This window comes from Hyperolius riggenbachi, chromosome 1, assembly GCF_040937935.1.
Source record: "Hyperolius riggenbachi isolate aHypRig1 chromosome 1, aHypRig1.pri, whole genome shotgun sequence".
In the NCBI taxonomy this organism is placed as follows: domain Eukaryota; kingdom Metazoa; phylum Chordata; class Amphibia; order Anura; family Hyperoliidae; genus Hyperolius; species Hyperolius riggenbachi.
This window is the reverse complement of record NC_090646.1, coordinates 144,890,618-144,907,600: the sequence shown is the minus strand read 5'-3', so window position 1 is coordinate 144,907,600 and position 16,983 is coordinate 144,890,618. Positions and strand designations below refer to the sequence as shown.

The following is a 16,983-nucleotide window of genomic DNA, read 5'->3' as shown; positions in this document are numbered from 1 at the left end:
CTTTTTAGGCTAGTTTAGGCCGCTTTTGCAGAGCCTGCTAATAGTTTGTGTCCTCTGTGAGTGGAAGTACCCCTCATAGTGTGGCCTGAGAGGTACTCTGCTTGTACCTGTGCCATTAAACTAGCCTATCACAGAGAGGACAGATGAAGATAGAAGTAGTGCAGTGCCAGCCACAGTATGTTGCATTCCTTAGCTGCCACCAAGGGCGTAACAATAGACCCTGCAAGGGATGCAGCCGCAGGGGGCCCAGAAGCAACAGGAGGCCCCGTTCTGATAGACTGGCAACTAAGGGCAGGAAGAGAAAACAGCGTTTTACTCTCTGCACAATTGTTCTAATGACTATACAATACAATACAATACAATAACATTTCTATAGCGCTTTTCTCCCATAGGACTCAAAGCGCTTAGGCTCTCTCAGATTCAGTAATTAGTAGGATGAAGTATTCACACAACAAAAGTTATATTTCTGCAAATGCCAGACTGAACAGGTGGGTTTTCAGTCTGGATTTAAACACATCCAGGGATGGGGCTGTCCTGATCTGTTGAGGTAAGGAGTTCCAAAACGTAGGGGCAGCATGACAGAAGGCTCTGTGACCAAAAGTTTCCAAGTGGACTCTGGGTATGACTAGATTATTAGAACCTGTGGATCTGAGAATGCGGGGATTGCTACAATTGCGTCCAACTGGAGCCTCCCACCTGAATGCTAATTTATGCAATTCCTGCTAGATTTGGTACAGCAGGCATAGGGCTGACTGGCGTCTGCTGACCAGATAAAGGCAGGAAATTACTCTAGCTGGGAGTTAGCAATTGTGTTTGTTGCAGTTAGCATTCAGTTTAGAGGCAGTGGGGGTGAGTTCCCTGGAGGTGAGAGGTCCGGGGCCTGCCCGCACTTCCCTCTAGGTATCGCATGGTGGTTTGGGGGCCCCAGCCAGTGAGAGAGACTGGGGCCCCCAGCTGTCATGCGGACCAGTGTTAGTGTTTGTTGAAGTAGTCAGTAAAAAAAAGAAGGGTGGCAGTCATAGTAAGTGCCATTCTGGCTCTTTTTTTTTCACTTTGGAATTCACAGCAGAGGTACACGTTAACTTAACTGAGCCCTGAACCTGATCACCAACTGTCCTTAGGGGGACCTTGATTAATGCACTATACGGGATAATCTATCATACGCACAGAAATATGTCATTGCTTCTGCACAATTATCTACTGAGGGCCTTTTTATGACATATTTGAATTCTATGATTTATTTATTGCTCTATTGTTTGTGAACCAGCTACTAGTATGGAAAACATGGGTTGCGGATTATAAAGACAATGCTTAAAATATATGTTTTTACTTTACTTACCATTTTTACACTGATTAATAAGACAGATACAAACACAGAACAGAATTCCTGTAAAGCGGACCTGAAGATGAAATAAAAAAAATGTTTACTTACTTTGGGCTTCTGCCAGCCCCCTGCAGCCGACCTGTGCCCGCAAAGTTACCAAATGATCCTCCGTTCCCCACCGTGGCTCACTTTCACTTTGGGAAGTCGTCGTTCTCGTTTGCGCTCCCATCGCCAGAAGAGTCTTGCACAGCCGCAGTAGAGATTTTCACACAGGACACTCCTGGCCACGGAAGCATGTACATGGATGCACGCGATCAGGGCTGCGCAGGCACAATGAATGTGAACTTACAAGTCGTCGTGGACGAAAGTGAGCCTTGGCGGGGGAACAGCAGATGGTTTGGAATCGGCGCGGGCACAGGACGGCTTCAGGGGGCTGGCAGAAGCCCCAGGCAGGTGAAACTTTTTTTTTAATTTCATCTTCAAGTCCACTTTAAACAATAGATATAAAAGTAATGTGCTGTTTTGCAGCAGAGAGGACCACACTATGCTAAGGGGTTCAGACGGTTTCCAAAGAAAGGGTATACGTATATGGAACAGGAAAGTAGATGCTTTGAGCATAGGGTATATAATTCACTACTAAATATTTTATGTCCTCAGGTGAATCTGGCCGTTATGTCACAATGGAGGACTTAAAACATCTAAGATATTTGGAGGCTGTAATAAAAGAAGCCCTTCGCATCTTTCCATCTGTCCCATTCTTTGCTCGCACCATTTGTGAAGACACATCCATCAGTAAGTTTCTAAAAGTTTAATGCCTATATTTTGCAAAGTATCTTGTTTGATTTCAGAGGCGGGACAAGGTCCTCCAGCACTCGGCTGAGACACCAAAGTGTGCCTCTCCATCCCTCCCACCCCAGCCGTCACACAATGATTGCCATTAGACTAAGAGGTGCCCCAAGGCCCCCAACACCTTAATCTCTAGTTATCTGGCTTGCAGTACTGCCATGTATCCCCTTTTCTTATTTCTCTTTGCTTCAAACGCAATAGGGGAATGATAGCTGAGTGAGTGGTGCGCCTCCTCCTACACTGCGCTATGAGGCTGGAGCCTCTCTCTCCTCTACCTCGGCCCGGGCCTGCATGATTTTCCAACTTTTTGCTTAGTGAGTATGCAGTAATGAGATAAACACTTATATCTATCCTTCTTCTTCTAAAAATGACTTTTTTTTAGAATCCCATGGTTTCAGTTTCTGTTTAAAAGCTCTAAAAGTAGGTTTAATGTATTAATGTTTCAGCAAAATTACAGTTTTTTACAGTCTTTCGGTGTTCCAGAGCTAAAATAAATGAACTATTGAACTTTTATTTTTTTAATCTCTCCCCTGTACTCTGAAGTTGTTTCAAGGCTGTAATTTGTTGTTATAGTCCAACTAGGCCCTGAATGGGTAGAAACTGTCACCTTCATACCTGAATGCTTAACTCTTTCAGGCAGAAAAAGAAAAAAGGAACACAAGCTAGTTATTTCTATGCCTGGCATCGCATATACATATGTCTATTTCATCACGTCACATCAGGTACACTTTACGACTCATGGGGCAAATAGAAAAAAAAACAACCTCAGTACACACACATAGCATAAAACTGTATAAATGTTTACCTAGAAAAATGATTGAAATAGTATTAAAAGTTACTGAACGCAAAGGAAAATGGGGCAACTATCTGTACTACCATATAACAAATACTAGTTGGCTAGCTGAAATGCTGATCCTTCAGCTTTAGTAGCTTTTGAGTCAGCCACCCAGAACAAGTGTTCAGCCTGAACATATCTGCATACTTGTTCTGGGTCAGTAATTTACAAAGCAAGAAAAACAGAGGTTCACCACAACTTTCAGACAAACAGCATTTTCCAAAGGGAGTCATGTAAAATACATGTTTGCTTTAGGTTTTCTTATAAACATACTTTTATCTTTGTATCGCTTTTTTTTTCTAGGAGGTTTCCACATTCCTAAAGGGGTGAATGTGTTAATTATTCCATATTCTTTACATCGGGATCCTACATGTTTCCCTGAACCAGAAGAATTTAGGCCACAGAGATTTTTTCCAGAAAATACAAGTGGCCGCAATCCTTATGCGTATGTCCCCTTTTCTGCAGGGCTACGAAACTGTATAGGTGGGTGACTGTTATTATTATTATTTAGTATGTATATAGCGCCATCTTCCGCAGCACTGTACAAAGTATATACATATAGTGTAGTCACTAACTGTCCCTCACAATCTAATCCCTGCCATAGTCATATGTCTATGTATGTATTGTGTAGTGCAGTGGTCCTCAAACTAAGGCCCGCGGGCCGAATGCGGCCCCCTGAGGCTTTTTTACCGGCCCCACACACACAAAATGTATTACTTATAGATGCGGTCAGCTACATCTTTAAATATTGATGGTCCGCATATAGAATAGCAGTGCCGGCACCACCCATCCACATGGAAGCCAGAAAGCAGTCATTCGCTGTTTTCCAATCAAACTCCACATCAGGTGACACTGCTGACCAATTGGACTGCAAGTTGTCACCTGGGTATGCTTCACTGTCTGGCCCGCATACACTTTTACATCATTTTATGTATACTCCGGCCCCCCAGCAGTCTGACGTATGTTGACCTGGCCCTCAACCCAAAACGTTTAGGGACCCCTGGTGTAGTGTATGTATCGTAGTCTAGGGCCAATTTTTAGGGGGAAGCCAATTAACTTATCTGTATGTTTTTTGGGATGTGGGAGGAAACCAAAGTCCTTGCAACCAACTCCTTGCAGATGTTGACCTGGTTGGGATTTGTACCGGGGGCCCAGCGCTGCAAGGCAAGAGCGCTAACCACTATGCCACCGTGCTGGTACAAAAATAAAGCATATGAAGATATTGCATCTCATGCACAGAGAATGATTTACATGGCTGAAAAGTCTGGTGGCAGTGGTGTAGCTAAGAGGCCGGTGCAAGTTTAGCATTGGGGCCCCCCAAGCATGCTGTAGATAACAATTGATACAACATACCAAAACCAATCAAGGACAACCACAGTGTCAGAGGTGCAAGAAGGGGATGTAAACTGTGTGTTAATGATCACTGCTATTCAAAGCAACTATAGAAGTGAATATTATCAGCACTGGACCAATAAAAAGGTAATTCTGTGTTTGAGGGGTGAGGCCCTTAGGGCCCCTCTCGCTCAAGGGCCCTAAGGGCCTCACCCCTCAAACACAGAATTACCTTTTTATTGGTCCAGTGCTGATAATATTCACTTCTATAGTTGCTTTGAATAGCAGTGATCATTAACACACAGTTTACATCCCCTTCTTGCACCTCTGACACTGTGGTTGTCCTTGATTGGTTTTGGTATGTTGTATCAATTGTTATCTACAGCATGCTTGGGGGGCCCCAATGCTAAACTTGCACCGGCCTCTTAGCTACACCACTGGTCCAGTGCTGATGCATAGCAATAGGGGGTGCAGAGGTAGTGACCGCATCGGTCACTACCTCTGCACCCCCTATTGCTATGCCACTGTCCGGTGGTACAGGAAAATGAATTATACAATTTGGGGTGAAAACTTTCAGATGATTCACAGTTGTCTCATTGCTTTGAACTGGAATGTCTACTCCTAGCGCTAATATTTATCTAGATCAGCCTTTCTCAACCAGGGTTCCTAGAGCCCCAGGGTTCCTTAAGGACTTTGCAGGTAGGAGTCATGTCCGGTCCAATACGCATGAGCTTTTATTGCTGATTGTCCACAAATGTTACAATAAAGGCTGGACGTTTTAATCAATCCAACGATGATAAGGAATATCCTTTCCAATTAATTTGTAATATTTAACCACTTCAGGATTCTGCGTACGCTTAATTACACCCCTGAATCCTGAAGTGGATTCCATGGGATCGGCCATTCCATGTCAGTTCATGGAGGGTGTCTCCGTGAACACCCTGCGAGCCGCCGATCGCGGCTCGCAGGGTAAATGTAAACACACGGGGAAGATCTTCCCCGGTGTTTGAATATATACGGCGCTGCTGCCATAGAGGAGATCGGCGGCATCTGATAGGCTAAAGCCTATCCCATCAGGTGCAGGACGGAAATCCGTCCTGCGCCGCTCACAGGGGGAGGGAGAGGGAGGGAAGGGGAAGGAGGCCAGGAAGCGCTGCGGAGGGGGGCTTTGAAGAGCCCCCCGCAAGCGCAAGCAGCCGGCGGCGATCAGACCCCCCCCAGCAGGACATCCCCCTAGTGGGGAAAAAAGGGGGGAAGTCTGATTGCCCTGGCTGCTATCTGATCGGTGCTGCGGGCTGGAGAGCCCACGCAGCACCGATCAGAAAAATACCCCCTGGCACAGAAGTGGTTAATATGTTCTTAATAAAGAAAATATATATTAACAGTGTCCTACACAATAAATAATTACATATATGCCCAGGATATACTATGCATTTGGGCTTTGAGCCCTTCTAGGGTGTAAATTAATATTTGTGTACTTGTGCACCTTTTACAGGTGCACAAGTACAAGTTAGGTGGATCATAATCAACTGTAGACTCTGTCGCTGCCCAGCAATGCGGTTCCTTGGTAACACGCCCGTGGCGGAGAGCGCTCTGCACATGCACACTACATCACTACTACATAGTGCATGTGTGCAGAGTGCTCCCGGCCACAGGCTCTCGATCAGAACACGGGTCACCCGGAAGAGCCTGCGCACTGCTCACTAACCTGTCTAAGTAGCTTCAGGGAAGGTTTACAAGACAATGGAGTGGGCACAAAGAAGAACGCTTTGAAAATTGATGAGCTAAGCATCCATTAATTCTAGGAATTTTTCAAAATGGCCATATATTATATTGTGATTTAACATACAGCTAATTAGAATTCTGAGATCTTAAAAGATCTTTCACAGCTGTTCTGGCTTAATGACAAATTGTCTGCTCTTAGGTGGGTAGAATTGACAATTTTAACTATAGGCATACCAGACTATAGAAAGGTTCGTTAAATGTTTAGTGATGTGGCAGTTGTGTGATTGAAGTAACATGCATATACACACAAGAACTTTTCTTTAGTTAAAGCTAAGACAGCTGCATCTATTAAAACATCTCCAAATGTGTGCATTTGAGTGCAATAGATTTACTGCTAAATCTATAACTTATTCATAACTCAAACTATGACCTGATTTGACTCAAATGAGGACTGTTGACCATAGCCACCCAACTAGATAAATCTGGGTCAAAACTGTGGCATCATTTATGCTGGGGATCATGTGATCCCCAGCCCCGTGATGTGTGGAGTACCGTGGAAGAACTGTTTTAGTACTCACAGTAATTTCATACTGTACTTCAACTGCATGTTGTAAAAGTATTTCTAACATTACTATTGATTATTTTAGGGCAACGTTTTGCACTAATGGAAGAAAAAGTAGTTTTAGCGACCATTCTTCGTCATTTCTGGATTCACACAAGTCAGAAACGTGAAGAGCTGGATCTCGTCGGAGAACTGATTCTTCGCCCACAGGCTGGCATATGGATCGAGCTGAAAAACAGAGAAGAATTTTTAAATAAAATGCAGTGTCCCCAGTCTTGTACAAAACTCTGAACTGTCTACTAGACCAATGTTTCTATATTACAAGTTGCTTGAAATAAAAAGGCACACGTCACTGGGGTAATTGAAAATTATTTGATAATACATGGTACATAATATTATAATAAGTCAATAAACTCTATAGTTGACTGGTGAACACGTCCTGGGAGATCATTTGTATATGGTGGGATTATATATTGTTAGTATATGGTGGCATCTTAGAATTCATTGCAATGGTTATCGAATTAGAAAAGCATTAGTATAAAGTGTTGTCACTGCAACTACACTGAACTGAATATGAGACCCAAGCTTACACACACTATGATGGTACTGGTAACACTTTTCTCTATTAACATTTAGTATTTATGTATGAAACCAATGTATTCTTTAAAAGACAGATGCACATGGTAACATAACAGGTCGGTAAGTAGCTTGCACTCTTACCAGTACTAGAGTGTGAGGTTCAATACCTAGACATAAGATTAAATGCACAACATTTGTAAATTCAGCCCATGTTTCTATAGACTCCACTGGGCTCTCCTCCCAAATCCTTGAAACATAGTGGTAGTTTAATTGGTATCCCCCCAAATTGACCCTAGACCAGGCATGGGCAAACTTGGCCCTCCAGCTGTTAAGGAACTACAAATCCAACAATGCATTTGCCTTCATGAGTCATGACTGTGGCTGCCAGACTCCTGCAATGCATTGTGGAACTTGTAGTTCCTCAACAGCTGGAGAGACAAGTTTGCCGATGCCTGCCCTAGACTATCGTTGAGATATTAGACTATGGGAGGATCATTAGATTGCAATCTTCTTGGATGGACAGTTGGCAATATGAATTAAACAGTGTGACTATCACCAATTTCAAAAATGAAAAAAAAGTACAGAAAGTGGTAATGTACCTACACTCTTTTAGTTCCTCTGTTAGGACCCTACATTTACTCACCGTAGTCATGTGGGTTTTTGCTCTGCCTGTTCAGTAATCTGAATGAGCCTTACACAATGTGAGTTAAGTATTGCTTTCAGGATGCAGTGGATTCTTGTTATAACTCCAGTCCGCAGGGGCTAAGGTCCTCACACATTTTTGGCACAGCTTAAATTAATTGATGGGACTAAATGAGGAAAGGTGTGGTTCATCAAGTAGAACACATTTCCCAATTTCTCAGTCCATCCTAAACACTGGCGTGCTTATGACCCTTTGAGGACCTCATAATGCAAGCGAGGAAATGCCTTCTAGGGCATGAAAAAGTAAATTTGAGATTATTTTTCTTTAGATCAGTAAAGATCAATGTCAACGAAACTTGCAAATGCATTTTTACATACTTATCTATCATAATTATACGTTGTACAGGTTATCCTTCCAAATATATTTTAATTATATTTTCTCTCATGTGTCTTGTTTAGAATGCATGCTTCCGAGAAATGTATACTGAAATAAGCTGTCTTCCTAAAACAGGGAGAATGCAGAAAGCTATGAATGGGATTTAATCTTATTTTGTACATATCATAGAGAATTAGGCTTTAATTGCACCTGAACTGACATGTGGCATGATAAGGTAAATATAAATATATATAAGCCTCGATTCATAAAAGGCTGTGCGGTAAAAAAATTTAGACTTTTGCTTGCTAATTCATAAAAATGTTCACGGGTGCGGTAGAAGGTCGGACATTTACTGGCTTCAATTGACAAAAACCTGTCTGGTAACAGCAGAGCAGTGTGGAGTCTTGTTTTGTTACAAGCTGTTCCATGCAGTGAGGGTATTACAATAGTAAGAGGCATCCCTGACATCCCTTTGGAATGTACATGCTTGTTATACTGTTATACTGCCTTTGCTCCCTGTGAATCTGTCCATTAGTCTTTCTGAACATTTTATTTTATTGCCACAACTTACGTGAACTTTAAGAAACAATAAATTAAATTAAATCACATTAGGTGATTTCCCCACTAGCTTCTCAGCATCTTCAAACAGGAACCTAAAGGGTTAAACGTCTGAAGGGCTACAGGGAAACCTCTTTTGTTCCGTTCTCTCTCCTCCACTGCCTGAGGGGTAGAAAAGCTTGACCCTCCCGAGAATGCATCACATCCTATCAACATCCTATCAGCGGGACTTGCAGGAAACGGAGGCTGTTTCTATTTGCTCTCTGCTCCTGTCAGTCATAGGTAATCCCTCTCTGCTTCTGTGAGTCATGGCTTTGCACAGTCTCCACACTGTTTCTGACAGACTAGAGCTGCCGGTAATGTTTCTGGGCTTTACCGCATGTTCTAGTCTTTATGAATTGACATTTTCTGACATGTGTCGAGGTATTTTCCGCACAAGTTCGTAATTTACTGCAATGCTTGGTAATTTCAGCTTTCCATGCGGTAACAACCTTTATGAATTGACAAGTGCTCAGTAGTCAGCTGTTTTCTGCATTACCTCATGCGGTAATACTTTATGAATCAAGGCCATAGTGTCAAAGGTAAAACAGTGCTGGTCTCCACAATCATTAAAAGGATTAAGAATGATGTCAGATGTCCAAAGCTGACATGTTCATCATCACCAATATAAGAAATGAGGCTTACTAGTTACTAAAAACCCACATTATGAAAGTGTTCAATTCAGCAGGTGGTAAAAAACAATGTATAAAATACAACAAAGGCAGAGCTAAGTGCAGACTGCTTTATTCTTCAAAACAGTGATGTGACAATCACTAATTTAAAGTAAGATAAAATAGATTAAAAACAAACACTCACATACGGGGCCTATGCATAGGGAACCCCGGTTTCAAAATGGGCGTGTGGGTCAACCAGACAATGAAAAAAGGTCTAAAGGTGCCACCCATCGTCTTCCCGACTTGTGTCAGGTAAATGAAGGTACTGGTCCTACTATGAAGATGTCTGAGGTACATTTCTACTTTCTGGCACTGTAAGTGTAAAAAAAAACAAAAACTAGAGCTGTTATCTATGGAAATGAGGCAGTTGACTAGCTTGTGGAATACAGCCTAAAAAGTAAATAGAAGGCAAACCCCTGTTATCTAGCAGTGACAGGCTATCAAGTGACAGGTAGCCTATTGGGCCAATCAAAGTGCGGGGATCATGTACAGTAAAGCCACAGGACTCGCCAAGGCTCAGGGTGGGTTCAGTGAAATGGCTGTTATAAGCAAGGAGCGCAAGCAAGTTAGCAGCGCACAATGCGCTGCACTACTGTGCATAGCATGCGCATAGCACACACTCCTCAGCACAGCTTAATGAATCAATCCCACTGTGTGCAGATTTGTTTACTTAAGTTAGTCCAGCCAACAATTCTTAGCAAGCAGCAGAAAGCAGTCAATATGACAGACAAGTGCATACAGTACCAGATCCCTGGTGATTGCCAGAAGGGTCAAAGAGTCAGTAATGTATTGTTGGAAGTCAAGCAACAAATGTCCAAACAGCTTGTGTAGCTGTAGTGTGGATATGAAGCTCTGATAACTGTGGCTAATCCTGTGTGCCACAGTTGGATAAATTCCAGAGCAAGGACGTACTAATCCAGTCGGGAGTGATAACCAATGGTGATCATAAGGAGATGGTGGTCAAATAGAGATAGGCCAGAGGAGGCGTGCGTGCAAACGGGGCATGCAGATCACAACACCACTGCCATGCCAAGCCATGCGAGGTGTCCCTAACATGTTTCGTCTGGTATCAGTATCTTAACCATGTAAACTTCTGTATAACCCATCCATAAATACATAGATCACTTCACATCAGGGATCACAAATGACCACCACAGTTAAGTAATTTCAAAAGGCCCATTCCATAAGGCAAATACGCAGGACGTAAAATATCAGCCCAATTGTTAACATATAGGGAGATAGCAAGATTCTAATGGTCTGGTTGGTAACAACTCTAGACATGCCTGCAGTTCACAGCAGGGAGTGTGGAATGGCATGCAGAGGGGCGTCCGTTCACATATGCATATAGTAAACCCTCATTTTGTGTTTGCTTTTCATCATTCCTTGCAGGCCAGCAGAGTTTAATGTAGTATTGAGTGCATATCAGGGTCAGGCATCTTGATTTGTGCTGTGCAATGAGGAAGAGGGCCCGTTTCCTTTTTGTGCCGTGCGCGGCTGCGAGAAAGCACAGCGGCACTTCAGGCCCATTTCCACAAGCGCAGAAACCAGGCCAAATTCGCAGAGTTTTCCCACAGGCAAATCGCATGGGGAAACTGCCATATGAAATAATGGTGCCACCGGCCGAATCGCTAGGGCAAGCGTTTCGGCCGGTGGTGCCAACATTGCCATCCCCGTCCGTGCTGGAGGCAGTGAATCCCATAGCCATGTATGGCTCGGCTTCTGGGATTCGTATTTTACCCGCAGACCAGGAAGTTCCGCTGCACGTCTCACAGCCGCGTGTGGCGGCTAGTGGAAACGCAGCCTCACTGGTCTGTGGGAACGCAGACGAATCCCATCAGCCATGCATGGCTATGGAATTTGCAGCCACCCACATGGAAAGGTATGGCAAATGTTGGCCGAATCGCTAGAGCATGCGATTCGGTCGGCGGTACCGTTGTTTCCTATGGCAAAGTTTCACTGCTCGATTTGCACAATTTGCCTGCGGGGAAATTCTGCGAATTTGGCGTGGAAACCACGCTGGTGGAAACGGATCTTAAAGCCTTATTTACAGCAAGATGGTTCTCAGCCACCTCCCTGAAGAATCTAGCATGAGTACTGCGGCATCAGCAAGAGCTATGGCTGCCAGACTGTCTCAGGCAAGTACAGGCCGAGGGCTTTGTTGTCCCACTCATTCCACCCGCTCCATGCTCCCCATCACATGCCACACTGTTGGCCCTCCTCTCACCTCCATAGCAGCAGAATGCATTGCTAGTCTGCAGGCTTGCAATGTGTCTGTATAAAACTCGGCCCGAGGGATTGATTCCTGATCCCTCCAAAAAACAGTGCTTCTATTTGTGTACAAGACTTAAAGGTGTTCTGTGAGGGTGTTCTGAGGGTAAAAACAGACACTTATCTGGGGCTTCTATCAGCCCCCTGTAGCAGTCATGTTCCCCGCTGCCGGCACCGGGCAATTATTCATCTGACACAGCTGAATAATGTGTGCTCCCGATCGCGCCATCCGAAGCTTACTGCGCAGGGGCAGTACGAAGGTTGCTTCCAATGACGCGAGCGGGAGTGAGCAGGGCCGCGCAGCTGCAGTTGGAAACCATGCCGCGCTAGACTGGAGCCGGCAGCGGAGAACGGCAGATTGGAGGAGGACGGCGTGGGACATTACTGCTACAGGGGCTGATAGAAGCCCCAGGTAAGTGTCTGTTTTTACCCTCAGCACACCCCCACAAAACTCCTTCAAAGAGGAACTTTAAGAAATATAGTATTATTTATATTATACATGACATGTCATGTCCATGGCAATGACACCACACGGTGGGAGGGGTTTCACCACAATATCAGCCACACAGACATCCCTGATAGTCTATTTGAGAATACGTAAATATTTCTCTTAGGAAAGAGGGTGTGGGCTATTGATTGGAATGAAATTGAATTCTGAGTTAAACCCTGTGAATACGTTCCACAAGAGACTCTATAAACATTCACACAATATACTAGCATCTACATACATACAAAGCAGACAGCCTCCAAGAATAAGACATACTTTCCATTCACTGATAACTGAAGATATCAATCTGATAATTGTGAGTAGTTACACTTTAAATCTCTGAGCTGATAACCAGTGTGGCCAGACCTTTTTCTCTGGAGCTTGTTGAAGTCTATTTTTCACAAATAATAAAAATATGAAAAATTATTTTAAAGTGACCTTGAAGTAAAAAAAGGTGCCACTTGCCTTGGAAGGGGAAGCCTTAGGATCATAAAGGGGCTTCCCTTGGCCAGCCCTGTTCCAGCGGTGGGAGCCCCGATAGTCCAGTGACAAGATCTTGTCGGCTCTGCGCGCGTGCAAAGTAGCAGCTTGACGCTTGGACATAAATAATAAGTGACCTGCCTGCACAGGCACACTTGGGGTTTTTTGCTCAGGTTCAGGTGAAAATGGCCGAGCCCGACTAGGTCCGCTCTACTGCGCAGGCACAAGGTGCTAGTGCGCAGGCAGGCCACTGTTATTGGTTGTTCGGGGGTGCTGGATCGAGCTACGGGAGGGACACGAGGGAAGCCTCATTTGGATCCAGAGACTTCCCCCTACCAAGGTAAGTATCTGGGTTTTTTTTTTTTTTTTTAAAGATAAAACATAAATATTATTATTATTATTATTATTATTTTTTATTTATATAGCGCCAACATCTTCCGTAGCGCTGTACATAGTACAAACAAATAATGGGGAACAAATATACATAAGAAATACAAGACACTGTACCGTCATGACATTGAATAGAGTAAATACAGATACATACATAGTTGATATGTGGTTGGTACGTGTACATATGTTAAAATTACAGCGGTATGAGAAACACTAGGAGGAGGTCCCTGCCCTTGCGGGCTTACAATCTAGAGGGTAGTGGGGAGGAAACAAAAGGGAAGGAAACACAAGGAGTAGTGGGTGAGCCAGTGTGCCTTCAGTGCTGCCTATAGCAAATTATAGGCTTGTCTGAACAGGTGTGTTTTCAGAGTACGTTTGAAGGTTTCCAGACTTGAGGCATGACGAACCGGCTGAGGGAGAGAGTTCCAAAGGAGAGGGACAGCCCGTGAGAAGTCTTGGATGCGAGAGTGAGACTGGGTGACTAGGCTGGAGGACAAAAGGGTCTCCTGTGAGGAACGGAGGGTCCGGGCGGGGAGGTATCTGGGGATTAAAGAGGAAATGTATGGAGGCGATAGCTTGTATAGAGCTTTGTATGCAAGTGTGAGAAGTTTAAACTGGATCCTTTGGGCAACTGGTAGCCAATGGAGGGATTGGCAGAGAGGGGCTGCCTCAGAGGGTGGGTGGGGTCGTCGGCGATGCGCGACCTAGTGGACAGTGTCATATGCAGTGGGTTGGGGGGGGGGGGGTTGTTGCCCCAGTATAGGGAGATAGGGAGTTTAGTTGCCCCAGTATGGCTAGTATAAATGCCCCAGTATAGCCAGTATAGTGCCCCAGTATAGCCAGTATAGTGCTCCAGTATAGCCAGTATAGTGCCCCAGTATAGCCAGTATAGTGCCCCAGTATAGCCAGTATAGTGCCCCGTGTAGCCAGTATAGTGCCCCAGTATAGCTAGTATAGTGCCCCAGTATAGCTAGTATAGTGCCCCAGTATAGCCAGTATAGTGCCCCGTGTAGCCAGTATAGTGCCCCAGTATAGCTAGTATAGTGCCCCAGTATAGCTAGTATAGTGCCCAGTATAGTTAGTATAGTGCCCAGTACAGCCAGTATGGTGCCCCAGTATAGCTAGTATAGTGCCCAGTACAGCCAGTATAGCTAGTATAGTGCCCAGTACAGCCAGTATAGTGCCCCAGTATAGCTAGTATAGTGCCCAGTACAGCGAGTATGGTGCCCAGTATAGTGCCCCAGTACAGCCAGTATAGTGCCCAGTACAGCCAGTATAGTGCCCCAGTATAGCTAGTACAGTGCCCAGTACAGCCAGTATAGTGCCCCAGTATAGCTAGTACAGTGCCCAGTGCAGCCAGTATAGTGCCCCAGTATAGCTAGTACAGTGCCCAGTACAGCCAGTATAGTGCCCCAGTATAGCTAGTATAGTGCCCAGTGCAGCCAGTATAGTGCCCCAGTATAGCTAGTATTTTGCCCCAGTATAGCGCCCCAGTATGGCTAGTATAGTTCCCCAGTATGGCGCCCCAGTATAGCTAGGTGAGTGCCCAGTGTAGCGCCCTAGTATGGGTGGGTGTGTAGGTAGTGCCCCTCTCCCCAAATGGCCGCGCGCCTGTTACCTTATGAGCGGCGGCCGCTTCCTTCCTTATAGTCCCCCATGCGCCGCTCTCCTCTTATCGGCAGCATCTTACAGCAGCGCGTATTGTGACTGCTGTAAGGAGGGAAGGAAGCGCGTCAGCGGTTCCCATGGTAACGGCGATGCATATCGCCGCTACAGGAAGCCGCTGATGCGCTTCCTTCCCTTCCTTACAGCAGTCGCAATACGCGCTGCTGTAAGATGCTGCCGATAAGAGGAGAGCGGCACCTGGGGGACTATAAGGAAGGAAGCGGCCGCCGCTCATAAGGTAACAGGAGCGGTGGGCGCGGGGGGAGGGGCGAGAGGCCAGACACGCCGCGGCCCGGTAGGAGACTGCCAACGGACGGGCAGTGGATCGCGGCCCGGTGGTTGGTGTTTATAGTATAGAGCCTTCTGGCTCCTCTCCTGGTCCCGTCGTTCCGGTGCTGGCTCGCCCTGTAGCAGTATTTGATTAAATTAGTCAAATACTGCTTTACCAGGCCGAAGGAGGCTTCAGAAGTCTTCAGGGAGCCTGAGTGCTCCTGAAGAAGGGAGGCCCTGTAATGCGCCTGCGCAAGCACGCTCTCTCGCACGCTCTCTCGCACGCTCACACCTGTGCAGTATGGAGCCGCACATCTTTGGGAGGACACGGCTCCCGAAGACTTCCAAATACCCTTTTGGTGGGGGATTGAAATGGGGGGGAGCCAACACAGGATAGAGAGCACCAAGAGAGCAGGCGGAAGGCTCTATACGACCCAGAGCCTTCCCTCTCCTTAGGTAAGTATTTGCTTCATTTTCTTTAAAATGCAGTTCCCATTCACTTTAACAGTTTCACAGCATCAGAACTTTGTTTTTTTTACCAAAACATCATTTTTAGCTGCATTTTTAGCTAAGCTCCACCCATCAAAGAAAACTTCCCGGGCTTTTTTTCCCTGATGCTGTGCAAAGCATAATGGGATTTCCTATGTTGTTGTTCACGTTGCCTAGCAACTGGGAGGGGTGATCAGCACACAGGACAGTTGGAACTGTGTCTCATGCTCCCTGTCACCTCCTTTCAACCAAAAAGATGGCTGCCCTCATGAAATCAAACATTTGCCTGTTATTTTAACCTCCCCGGCGTTCTATTGAGATCGCCAGGGAGGCTGCGGGAGGGTTTTTTGTCAATTAAAAAAAAACTATTTCATGCAGCCAACTGAAAGTTGGCTGCATGAAAGCCGACTAGAGGGCGCTCCGGAGGCGTTCTTCCGATCGCCTCCGGCGCCCAGAACAAACAAGGAAGGCCGCAATGAGCAGCCTTCCTTGTTTGGCTTTCTTCGTCGCCATGGCGACGAGCGGAGTGACGTCATGGACGTCAGCCGACGTCCTGACGTCAGCCGCCTCCGATCCAGCCCTTAGCGCTGGCCGGAACTGATTGGTCCGGCTGCGCAGGGCTCGGGCGGCTGGGGGGACCCTCTTTCGCCGCTGCTTGCGGCGGATCGCCGCAGAGCGGCGGCGATCAGGCAGCACACGCGGCTGGCAAAGTGCCGGCTGCGTGTGCTGCTTTTTATTTGAAGCAAATCGGCCCAGCAGGGCCTGAGCGGCAGCCTCCGGCGGTGATGGACGAGCTGAGCTTGTCCATACCGCTCAGGAGGTTAAAACATAGTGGGTAAGAGATTATATTACCTATCTATTTTAATTAACATAACTAATGTAACTTAATGACAGTATGTTTGTTTAGGCTGACGTTCCTCTTTAAGGTTCCCTGTAATACATTTGGCAAAATTTGTTTTCTCATGCTGATAGACCTCAGTGCATTTGAAAAAAATGTGCTTTCTCATGCTCGTATATATTTACAGATATTCTAATTTCTGCAAAAATCTTATGCTTTCCAATATTTTTGATATGAAGAAAAAATCCATATTTGCGCATATTTCAATACACTAACTACTAAGGAAGTTTGGGGGACCCTTAAAGGAAACCAGAGCTGTGAAATAAGGAAGATTTTATACTCACCCACGGCTTCCTCCAGTAGCATAAGCTTGTCTGATTCCCACGCCGCCCTCCCGCGGTTGGTGCAGGAGATCTGCGCATGCGCAGAAGGCAATGACTAATGCCCTTTCTGTTATTACCACTCAGTAGCTGAAGGAATCACTGTAGTCGTATGAACACAATGTCCCGCTGCTGCAGAAACCTCTTCCCAAGAAACAGGGCTGTTACTAGCCTTTTTGTCACCCCAGGCAAGGAACCTGTGTTACCTCCCCCCTTCAAAAAAA

The 16,983-nt window shown here is 45.5% G+C and overlaps 1 protein-coding gene across 3 annotated transcripts in view; it reads left to right on the top strand.

The window, feature by feature from the left end:
- LOC137546366 (cytochrome P450 4V2-like) overlaps window positions 1–6,975 on the top strand; it is a 63,050-nt gene extending 56,075 nt beyond the window's left edge. For all 3 annotated transcript variants that reach the window (XM_068268726.1, XM_068268735.1, XM_068268745.1), the window contains exons 9-11: window positions 1,982–2,116; window positions 3,309–3,488; window positions 6,710–6,975. In XM_068268726.1, the coding sequence (XP_068124827.1) occupies window positions 1,982–2,116; window positions 3,309–3,488; window positions 6,710–6,915 (521 nt within the window). In that variant the 3' untranslated portion in view covers window positions 6,916–6,975. The remainder of the gene's footprint in view (window positions 1–1,981; window positions 2,117–3,308; window positions 3,489–6,709) is intronic.
- The last annotated feature ends 10,008 nt before the right edge of the window (window positions 6,976–16,983 follow it).